The 11614-nt window shown below is 65.9% G+C and overlaps 1 protein-coding gene across 1 annotated transcript; it reads right to left on the bottom strand.

Annotated features, from left to right (window-relative positions):
- Positions 1-3507: 3507 nt before the first annotated feature.
- On the bottom strand, positions 3508-9349 carry C1QL1 (complement C1q like 1). The gene is made up of 2 exons (XM_068212531.1): positions 8562-9349; positions 3508-3847 (listed from the first exon to the last, which is right to left on the bottom strand). The coding sequence occupies exons 1-2, from the start codon at positions 9120-9122 to the stop codon at positions 3668-3670; spliced, it is 741 nt and encodes a 246-aa protein (XP_068068632.1). The 5' UTR covers positions 9123-9349; the 3' UTR covers positions 3508-3667.
- Between the last annotated feature and the right edge of the window lie 2265 nt (positions 9350-11614).

Below are 11614 nucleotides of genomic sequence, written 5' to 3'. Positions count from 1 at the left end.
AGGACAGGGGCCACTGCCCAGAGCCCTGTGGCTGCATCTGGCCAGCCAGCCCCTGGCAGCCGTGTCCCTCCAGCTCAGGGATGAGGATGTCCTGTGGGACCGTGTGCTGGAGTTTTGAAGGGGATGAAGGAAGCTCCAGCCAGCGGGTGCAGCTGTGGATTAGGGTGTCTGGGGATGTTGCTCTGTCGCAGTTTGGGGTGTGTAATGAGTGCCCCTCGTGTTAAGGACCACATTTAGTGCAGAAAGCTTGTGGGGCAGCTGCCCCGGGAGCTGCAGGGTGAGCTCTGTGGGGAAAATGGCCAAAGCCTCCGGCAAGTGGCCAGCACCTGGCACTGACCCAAAGGGCCAGGGCCCTGCGGTACCAGGCAGGTAACCGGACACTCGGACACAGCAGGAGAGGATGGCTCAGCAGGAAGACCCCACTGCCAGGTGCACCGACTGGGAGGGGATGGAAGCCTGGGAGATCCTTTGTTGGGGTCCCTCCCCAGAGGCTCCATCTCAAGCTGTTATTGAGCTGCTGCAGCTCGATGAAATTCCTTAAAGGAAACAGAGCTTGGGACTGCTCTCTGGGAGCCCTGGAGCTGAGCTGGAGAGGAAATCGGGAGCAACTGTGGGGTGGGCTGTGGGGGAGCCAACAGGGCCCCTCGGGGCACTGCTGATGGCCTTGGCCCCACCAGTGCCGCTCTGGGGTGGGAGTGCAGCTGCCAGAGCAGCTCCAGGATGGATGACAGGGAAGTTTCCCGAACAGTTTGTGACCCAGATGGGACCTCAGGTCACCTTCCTTCTCCAAACATCCAGCTGCCAGCACCAGGTGACTGACCCAGTATGTCAGTAGGTAGGGAATGATCAAACCTTTTCTGTGATTTTATATTGATAATCCTTTCTGGCCTATGGCAACTCTGTGGACCTTAATTTTGTTGTTTGGTACCTGCAATAATAATGTGTATCAGAGCAGTGTTAAACCCCTTGAAACTTTTCCTTTGAGTATATTAGCAGGAATGCTCCATTAAAATCAAGGGAGGAATTCCTGTTGAGCAATCTCTGGAGCTGTTGCTGTGGAAGGGGCTTCAGTCCCAGCAGTGCCAGTCTGGAGGGGTAGGAATGTGACTGCCAGAGGGGCTCTGGGATGGATGGCCAGAAAGTTTCCTGAGCAATTGCTGACCCATGTGGGACCCCAGCCCACCTTCCTTCTCCAAACATCCAACTGCTGGTGCCAGATGAGTTCACCCGGGATCCTTCCAGCAGGGAGGAAACAAAGGGAGAGTGTTAAAATTTCCTGAGCGGGTTGCACACCAATTCTAAGAGTGGGTTTGAGCCTCTCCGTCGTGCAGCATTCTGGTGCAGTTACTGCAGTGGATCGAGTACGGGGCTGCGCCTGCACCTGCTGCGGGTCCGGGCGAGCAGGCTCTGAGCCTGGCTGGGCGAGGACAGAGCGAGCCCAGAGTCCTTTCAGCATTTTGAAGGATGCCGTGGGAAATGTTCACAGTCCTGGGCTGTGCCGGGCGCGGGGCACCGTGGGCAGTGGTTCCTTTCCGAGGCACCTCCCCGGCGGATCCCAGGCTGCCCGCGGTGCGCGGCCGGGCCGCGCCGCTGGCCGCGAGCCCCGTGCAAAGAGCCGCTCCCTCGGGAATGCTGGCGGTGCTCACGGAGCCTCCTCGGCCAGGGGATCCAGGCCGATCCGCAGGGAGAGGCGCCTCGGCTCCAAGCCGCTCCCGTAACTATTTACGGCACAGTGGGAACACCGTCCCCTCAGTGCCCGCTCAGCCCCTCACGGCCTGCTCACTGTGCCTGCACCTCCTCTGGGATCCCAAAACCCCTCGCACAGGCCACTGAATTTCGCACAGGGTACTGCATCCCGGCCCCGGCCCCGGCCCCGGCCCCGGCCCCGGCCCCGGCCCCGGCCCCGGCCCCGGCCCCGGCCCCGGCCCCGGCCCCGGCCCCGGCCCCGGCCCCGGCCCCGGCCCCGGCCCCGGCCCCGGCCCCTCCGCTCTGGGCAGGCTCCTGCCCCCGCGCCGCCTTTAAATTGCCCGCGAAACCCCGCCCTGCTCCCTGATTGGCTCCGCCCCGCCTTCCGACTCCCATTGGCTGCGTGCCGCGTGATGCCTCATGGGGGTTGTAGTCCTGAGCCCCGCGCGATGCGCCATGGGAGCTGCAGTCTCGTCGCCGCCTGCGCCCCCTGCCGGCGGGCAGCAGCAGCAGCAGCTCAGAGCCCGGCGGGCGGCGGAGCGTGGAAGGTCCCGGGGGTCCCGGGGGGCTTGGGAGGTCCCGGGGGTCCCGGGGGGCTTGGGAGGTCCCGGGGGTCCCGGGGGGCTTGGGAGGTCCCGGAGGGTTCCGGATGGTCCAGGAGGGTCCCCGGGCAGCGCTTCGGCCGCACCGCTCTCGGGGACCTTCTGCTCGGGGCTGCGATCAAGCCCGGCCCCGCCGCCTCCTCCAGCCGGGATCGGTGCTGGGGAACAGCGCCGGGACCCGCCGGCACCTGAGACACACACACAGAGCTGGGGGAGGGAGCACACCTGGAACACACACACCTGGAACAAACACACACACCTGGCGCACGCACATTCACATGGGGGCACACACAGCCCCGGGACACAGACACACCCCTGGGGACGTGAACACTCATTCTTGGGGACACACGCACACCTAGGCACATACATACGGGCAGGAGGACACCCAGCCCCGTCCGGTCCGCAAGGCCACTCCGTGTCCCCTGGGCTCCCCTTCTCCGATCCCACCACAGCCACTCCGGAGGCGGCCGCTGGCCCCGGGCACTCGCTGTCACCTCGAATTGGACCACGTCCTGCCCGTGCCGAGGCAGCGGCGACGGGCGCGTGTGCCCGAGGGTCCCAGTGGCTCTGTGTGGCCTGCCCGTGTCCCTCCCCGAGCAGTGGCAATGCTGCGTTTCTCAGGGGACACCCCCTCATGGGGCCACCTGGGCTCTGGGGACAGGGCCGTGGTAAGGGTGGCACCCCAAGTGGCCCCGCTGAAGGCGGTGGAGGGACAGGGCTGATTCTCGTGGCTGGGCTGATTTGATAAAGCAAGCGGCGTGGGGTGGGAGGTGGTGGTGGCAGGAAGACCCTGTCCGCAGGGTGGGGACATTGGGGACACACACAGCAGACGGGGAGAGATCACAGCTCTGCTTTACCATGTTGTCACCCCGGCGGGGGGGGCAGGACGGCGGCTCCCCCTGCCCCAGCACAGCCCCCCGGCCCGGGGCCGTGCTGACACCGCGCGTCTGTACAGCCGGACCCTCCCGAGACCCCCGGCATCGCCCCAGGGCGGGCAGAGAGCAGGGGCGAGACAAGGGGGGCACAGCCGGGGCTGGGGGTGCCGTGGGGCAGCGCGGGGGGCACCCCCAGCCTCTTGCCACCCCCAGCCCTCTGCAGCCCCAAGCCCTCGACTGGCAGCCTTCGTGTGAGCTGACAGGAAAAGGGGGGTTCGGGGCACCGAAGGCAGCCGGGAGCGCGGGGAGGGGGGGATCGGTGGGCTGGACCGCGGCGGGGGGTGCCGTGGGGCTGGGCAGGAGCGAGGGGAGCTGGGGGGCAGCAGGGAACAGAACCACGGCCCAGGGATGCCGCGGGGCTGGGGGTCACTGCGGGGATGCCGGGGCGGTGCCGTGGGGCTGGGCGGATGCGGGGGATGCCGGGGCGCTGCCGCGGCTCCGGGCTCAGTCCGAGTAGATGATGAAGCCGGAGAAGGTGCTGTACTTGTTGTTGTTGCCGCCGTGGGCTTTGCCCCCGTCCAGCTTGATGAAGACCTCGTCCCCCGCGTCCAGGTGCAGGATGACGCTGTTGCTGGCGTAGTCGTAGTTCTGGTCGGCGTCCTGCGCGATGGCGCTGGCCCGGACCTGCCCAGGGGACACCGCGGGACCGGCTCAGGGCACGCCTCGGCCCGCGGATCCCACGGGACGCGCCGGGTCCCACCTCACACACAGCAGATCCACCCGCCCCGGGGTAGCGTGGGGTGCCCTGGATCCCCCGCCGTGGGTGAGCGGGTCCCGGGTGGAGGCGGCTCCGCCGAGCACCGCCCGAGCCCCTCCCTGACCCGGCGGGCACCGACACGGGGCCGCGGCTCTGCGTTTGATGGAGGACCGTGGCACAGACATGTGACTGCGGCTCTGGGTTCAGGTGCAGTTCTACAGCCCAGACACAGGACCCCACTCTGATACAGGACCACAGCTCTGACACGGAACCCCAGACCCAGGTTCGGATACAGCACCGTGGGTCAGACATGGCACCACAGCTCCACTACGGCTCTCCCTCAGGACCCTGACTCCGGATCTGGATGCAGGACCCCAGCTCAGACACAGGACCCCATCTCTGGGTCTGGATGCAGGACCATGCCTGGGACACAGGACCCCATCTCCCAGCCCAGTCCCAAACCAAACCACTGAACCCAGCGCACCCCGCAGCGCTTCCCGGGAGCTGCACAGGGACCGTGAGCGTGTGGCAAGGGCCGAACTCACATCCCCCGTCACACGGACCCGCACCCACTGCGGGGCAGGATGCTCCCCCCGTGAAGGTTTCCTGGGTGCCGGCAGAGCCAGAGGAGCCGTCACCGCCTGGAGAAGCGGCTCCGTGGCTGGAGCCCGCTGCCGCTGCAGAATTCTTTGGGTAATCAAATCTCTGCCGGCGCCTCGCGGGGAGATCGCGGCGCTGGGTGACAGTGACAAGGCGGCTGGTGAAATCCCAAGTGAAATGCAGAAGCGCTGCGCCGGGAGAAGGTGCCGCTAATTACAACCGACGAGAATCGGCTCTTAATTGGCTCGCGCGAGGCGGGCAGGCACCGGCGAGCGGCTGCGGTGTCCCGGAGCGCTGGGAGAAGGACGGCTGTCCCGTGCAGTCCCGTCCTTTGCCCCCAGGACAGTGGTCCCCAGGGGACCACTCCTCCCCAGCTGCACCTCCCCGAGCCCACCGGCAGCCTGCGGTGCTGGGGTCGGACGCTGTTAATTCTGGAACCTACCGACGGCCAGGCTGGGGATCCCATAGGACTTGCCCACGCAGCCGTGTCCCTCCTGCCACCAGCAACCCTCACCCTGTTAAAAGTCACCCTCGTGTCTACCCTGCCACCGCGAGGGTCCCCATTGCCGGCAGGGGACCCTGAATCCCAGTCAGTCACAGCGCCCCAATCTCCAGGGGACGCTGCCTCTCCTGGGCAGTCCTGCTGAGGAACACGAGTGAAGGAAGAAGCCGTGAGGACGGAGAGGCAGGAAAAGCCATTTGGCGCCGGGCTCCCACCATCGTCCCCCCCTGCCACAGCTGGAGCTGCCCGGTGCCATCCGTCTTCCCTCGTTAGGGAGCGGCCTCATCACCGCGCGCCCGCCAGCCCTCGCTAACCAGGGAAGATAAATGGCAGCGCTGGGCCCGGGCTGAGCCGCTCCAGGCACCGCAGTGGAACAGGAGGGAGGCTGCCACCACGGGCCCCCGCGATGGCCTCACCCCCTTGTCCTGTTCTGTGCCTCAGTTTCCCCATGGCACAGCCAGGAGCCATGGGGGTGGCATGGCCTCAGCCTGGACTCTGCTGCAGCTGCTCTCCCTGACCCCAGTGGCATTGCTGGGGGTGTCCCCAGTGCTGGGGACACTCTGGAGTGGTCCCCAAGGTGGCTGCACCCAGGAGCTTTCAGGCGGACAGGGGACAGTGGGGTGCTGCCATGTGCAAGGACACCTGGGGCCTCGGGGACACCACGTGCCCCAAGTGCCACCATGGCCCAGCACCCCCGAGGCGTGGCAGCAGCTGCCTCTCGAGACCCCCAAACCAGCAGCAGGTGCTCCTCAGGATCCTCGGGCACAGCTCTGGGTGCCCTCCCAGCAGCCCTGGGCACAGTGTGGGTGCCCCCCCCTCAGACCCCCCTGGGTAGAGCAGCAGGTGCCCCCCAGAGCCCTTGGGTGCATCAGCAGATGCCCCCCCGAGCCCCAGACAGGGCAGTGGGAGCCCCCAGGATGTCCTTGTGTACCCCTGGGGACTGTCCCCAACAGTCCCCTGGGGCTGTGACCCTCCCTGAGCTGTGGATGGCCCTTCTACAGCATGGTGACCCCAAAACCACCCACTACCAGCCCTGTCCGTCCATCCATCCGTCCCTCTGTCCGTCCACCTCCCCCCTCCCACTGCCCTCACCTCAGCTACGGGCTAATACAAATAATAATTAATGCTAATTAACCACTAGCAGCAGCTCCCCTGGCTCTCATTAACTCCAGCCCCGACCCAACGGTGATGGGCAGCCCCCCAAATCGGCAGCACACAGGGGATTTTGGGGGGCCAGAGGGGTGGCCCCCAACTTGTGACTCGCTCTGAATTCGCCAGGATCGACCTTTACCTGCCGGGAACCCCACACCATGCCAGGGATGGGGGATTTTTGGCAGCAATCCCCTAAATAACCCCATTTTTAAATTATTTGGGCCATTGAGGGGGATCTTCTTTATAGCTATCGATGCGGCCATGCCTTGTTAGTAATTAACAAGCAGTTAATTAAGTTGCATCGCCCGCCCGAGCGCAGCTCCTCTTGACAAGGGGCTCCATAGCTTCTGGAAATTCATCCAGGAATGCCGATGCCCGGCAGAGCTGGGGGGGGCCAGGAAGGTTTGGGGTGGTCCCCAAAAAGATTTTGGGGGAGGCAAAAGGGTTGAGGTGAGTTTTTGGGGTGTTCAGTCTGGAGTTATACAGATGCTGCTTGGGAGAAAGAGCCAGAAGTGCCAAGCGGCGCTGGCATCCCCCAAAATTTAAGGCTGGAGGGCAGGGGAGGACAAAAATAATCCCAATAAAAGGAAATTCGAAGTGCTTGGATGGAGAAAAGCTGCCGAGCGGCTCCTGCTGTGCTCCCGCTCGGAAGGGCTCGGAGCCGAGGGGTGAGGCGCGGTGGCCGTGACAAGGCTCCCACTCCTGCCTCACGCCCCGGCTGTTTCTGCGGTGATAACTCAGTTTTGGGTTAATTCGGGGTCCTGCATCCTCAGGACAAGGATGAATCGCGGGTTGTGATGCCGGAGGAAACGATGGGAAGCGAGAGCGGAGTGGATGGATCCCGCGGGAATGCCGGCTGCGGTGGCATCCCGGGGAACTGAGCTCGGGTGGCATCCCGGGGGTCACAAACATCTTGTCCCTCGAATCGTGGCCGGGAGGGGGACATGGCGTGGGAAAGGGGCACCCGAAAAGCGTGCGGATGGCAAGGCTGAGTCCTGGCATTGGGGGTTCCAGCGGGATGAGGTGGCGGGGATGCGGGAGAGGGGAGGGGGAAGGATGGAGCCACCCTCGGGGCGTGTGTCCCCCGCGGTGTCCCCACGCAGCCCGTCTCTCCTGACCCAGCAGCACCAGCGGAGCCGGCTCCGGGCTGGGGGTGCAGCCCCCCAAAAGCGGGGCAGGCACTGCCCCCCTCGAGGCCACCGCGGACACTGTCCCTGCCCTGTCCCCGCAGGGACCTCAGCGGGGACAATGGCATGGCCGGGGGAGGGGGGGGGGCACCCTTGGGGACGCTGTGGGGGTGCCCCAAGGCACCACAAAACGCCTCAAGGCACCCCAAAGAACATCTCCGTGGCCAAGGAAAGAGCTGAGGGAACCCCTGGGGACATGTCAGGGTGGATGGTGACTGTCCCCAGCACTGGGAGAGGGACAGGGCACACAGGGCAGCGTCTGGGAACGGGAGGAGGAGGAGGATGGGACACCTCAGGGGTGCAGCCGGAGCCCTGCACTGTCCCTGGGAGAAGGACAGGGCACCCCAGGGGTGCTCCTTCAGGGCGGGGAGCAGGATGGAGCACCCTGGGGCCGCATCCAGAGCCCGTCATTGCCACTGGGAGAAGGATGGAGCATCCTGGGGATGCAGCTCCAGAGATGGGAGCAGGACAGAGCCCCTTGGGGGTGCACCCCGAGTCCATCATGTCACTGTGAGGAGAACAGGGCACCCTGGGGTTACATCTCTGTGCCCAGAAAAAGGATGTGGCACCGTGGAAATGCACCCGAATCCCATCATTGTCACAGAGAGAGGCACAGAACATCCTGGGGGTACATCCCTGAGGATAGGAAAAGGACAGGGCATTCTGGGGGTGCACACAGAGCCCATCTTCACCACTGGGAGAAAGATAAAGCACCCCAGGGGTGCATGTCAGCGTCTGGGAGAAGGATGTGGCGTGCCAGGAATGAACCCAGAGCCCATCATTGCCACTGGGAGAAGGATGTGACCCCCCTGGGGATGCATCTCTGGGGCTGGGAAAAGGATGGGGCCCCTGGGGAAGCACCCAGAGCCCGTAATCAGCACAGGGAGAGGGATGTGGCACCCTGGGGGTGCATCCCTGGGGCCAGGAGAAGAATGGAGCACCCAGGAGTGAATGGCTGGGGCTGGGAAAAGGACGGGGCCCCTGGGGAAGCACCCGCGGTCCATCATCAGCACAAAGAGGATGTGGCAACCTGGGGGTGCATTCCTGGGGCCAGGAGAAGGATGGAACACCCAGAGGGCGCGTCACTGAGGCCAGGAAAAGGACGGGGCACCCCGAGGAAGCACCCATAGCTCTTCTCCCGTGCTTGGGGACAGCAGAGCTCCCGGTCCCGCGGAGGGAGCCGGGGTGGGCAGCCCTTACCTGCCCGTTCTTGCAGAGGTCGGCCCACATGCTGGTGCCGTCGCCGCCGCGCATGAGGACGTGGTAGGTGAAGAAGTAGGTGCCGGGGATGGCGCAGGTGAACTTGCCCGAGGCGGCGTCGTAGCTGTTGCCCAGGTTGGTGACCACGTCGTCGAACTTGAGGACCTCGTAGCCCTCGTGGGGGTTCTTGAGGCCGGCGTAGAAGGCGACCCGCGGCACCGTGCTGTAGGTGGCCGCGCTCACCGCGCCCGTAGCCCCCGGTCCCGGTAATCCCGGGGGTCCCGGTCTTCCTGCTTCACCCCGCGCCCCCATCGGCCCCGGCGGTCCCGGCTCTCCGGGCGGCCCCGGTGGTCCCGGTTTCCCCGGTCTTCCCGGTTTGCCTTGGGGACCTTGCACCAGGGTGGAGGGCGGCGGGAGGGGGCCGCGTTCGGCCGGTTGCGGGGGGGCGGCGGGGCCGTAGGGCTCACAGACCATCCGGCAGGTGCCCAGCATCTCGTACCGGCCGTCGGTACCGGCGGAGCTCACCAGCACCGGGATGAGCACCACCAGCACCAGAACCATCACCACCCCCGCCGCGGCCGCCAGCAAAGTTTTGCGGCCCAGGCTGAGCCGCCGCCCGGCCGGGGCGCGCTGGCGCCCGGGGGAGGGAATGGTGCCGGCGGGGGGGAGCAGGGCGGCGGCGGCGGGGGGGCTCGGGCTGGCGGCGGCGGCGGCGGCTCCGCTGCGCTCCGCTGGCTCCGGTGCGCCCCGCGCCGCACGGGCCACGCCCACTCCGCCGGGCCACGCCCATCTCGCCGCCGGACACGCCCCCGATCCCGCCCGTCCACCCAGGGCACGCCTCCGTATGTGTTAACCACGCCCACGAGAACGCCCCCTCCTCGCCCACCCGCGACCCCCTCCCGCTCCGAGGGAGGGAAACTGAGGCAGGGAGGGGGGATCGGCCCCGGATGCTCCACTGACCCCGCTCCTCCAAGCGCGCGGGATCCCTCGGTGACCCCGTGGGATCACCTGAGCCATGCCCTGTGCCCACGCCAGACCCCGAGCACTCCGAGCGTCCCCGTGGAGCTGGGGACAACCCTGGAACTCGTCACCTGTGTCCCCACAGAAGAACACCCACGGGGGATGGTCCCCAGGGCCCGCCGCTACTCCCTGCCTCAGTTTCCCCTCCCCGGAGGGACCACGCTTTGGGACAGCCCAGGTGACGCCCACGTGGCCAAGCACCCATCGCGGTCCGTGGGTCCGTGGGATGGGATGTCACCGTTGGTGGCAAAGGCCACAGTGACAACGGGGCACCCGCAGGTGCCACCGCCGGCGTGGCCGGGCTACGCGAAAGAGCCGTGCCCGGGGGCTGAGCACCGGCGGGCTCATGACATGGGGACACGCGGCTGCGCCCGCTCCGTCGCCTGCCATCTCCATCAGCCTCGGCGGGGACAGCAGGACGCGATGGCAAGTGACAGGCGCCGCCAGCGCCGGGGGTGAGCGAAGGACGCGGGGATGGGGGAGGGCGACACGGACACACAAGCAGAGAGCGGCCCGGGGCCGCTCCCAGTGCCGTCTGCCACAGCGGTCCGGTGACAACACCGAGGTGGCATCAACCTCAGTGGCAACCTGTGAGGTCCATAGGGTCATCATCCCCCCTGCCCCTAAAAAAGACCCTGGGGGTGCATCCCCTCATCCCCTTCACGCCTGTGCAATGGCCCCAAACCCCAGGGGACACGCGGGGGACAAGCCCCACCCCTACCCCAAAAGAGGGGGGGACCAAGGGGACTTTTGACAGCCATCGATCGCCCCCGCATGTCCCCCGGCTCCCGCAGAGGCTTTAATCAGCGAGCAGAAATCAATTAGCTACCTTTAAGGAGGCAATTATTCCTGGGGTCTTTACAAGGCTGGGGAGGGGGGAGAGTATTTTGGGGTGGGGGTGCTGCCAGCACCGTATCCCCCCTCAGAGTTTGTTACCATTATGTCACCAGCTGTTTCCCTGGTTCTTTTCTCCATCATTTTTGTCGCCCCCCCCCCCCCCCCCCCACTCCACACCCCCCTATTCCTCATTATCTTTCTGTTTTAACAAGTGCCTAAAAATACGCCTGGCGAGGTCACGGGCTGCGTGAGTCACCATCAGCGCAAGGGACGGGGTGGCCCGGGTGGGCAGGGGGCTCTGCATGGGGACGGGGTGGCCATGGCGGGGACACAGAGGGAGGACAGCCCCACGCTGTGCCCCATCAGGGCGCTCACCTCACCTGGAGGGTCAGGGGACATCCTTGGCCCTGGCTACTGCAACCTCGTGGTGGGGACACAGCCCCAGGCCGCCTTGTTGCCACAGGACATTGTGTGCCCTTGGCATAGCCACCACCCCAGGCCACTGCATCGCTCTGGGCCACCCTGTCCTCATGGCAAGGCCACTGCCCTTGGCCACCATGTCCCCAGGCTGTGGCCCTACAGCCAGGTGCAGAGCCAGGACAGCCTCAACACTGCCATGGGACAGCAGCACTCTATGGAGGGTACAACACCCCAGGTGACACTGGCTGGAGCCCCTGAGGTGCTCCCTTCATGGGGAGGGGGTGCAGTGCAGCCCCTCAAACCAGCTCCATCCACCGGGGCACAGGGAATGGATCATGGATCGGCAAAGCTCCAAACGCCACATTTGGGAGTGCAGGAGTTGGGAAAGGGACAAAGGTGGGAGGTGGCAGCAGCAGTGGCTGCCGTGGTTGTGGTGGTTGTGATGGCAGCAGCGATTGCAGTGACAGCAGTGACTCCAGTGCTAGTGGTGGTGGCCACAGTGGCAGTGGTGGCAGTGGTGGCAGCAGTGGTTGTGGCTGTTGCAGTGGTGGCTGCAGCAGTGACAGCGGTGGCTGTCACAGCTGCAGTGGTTGCGGTGGTGCCTGCAGTGATGGTGGTGGCAGCAGTGGCTGTGGTGCCTGCAGGGCTGTGATGGCAGTGGTGGCTGCAGCTGTTGTGGCTGCAGTGGTTGTGGTGACAGCAGTGGCAGCGGTGGCTGCAGCTGTTGCGGCGGTGGCTGCGGCGGTGGCTGCAGCTCGGCTTGACGCCCGCTGCTC

This window comes from Anomalospiza imberbis, chromosome 22 (genome assembly GCF_031753505.1).
Source record: "Anomalospiza imberbis isolate Cuckoo-Finch-1a 21T00152 chromosome 22, ASM3175350v1, whole genome shotgun sequence".
NCBI lineage: Eukaryota > Metazoa > Chordata > Aves > Passeriformes > Viduidae > Anomalospiza > Anomalospiza imberbis.
This window is presented reverse-complemented; position numbering and strand designations above follow the sequence as displayed.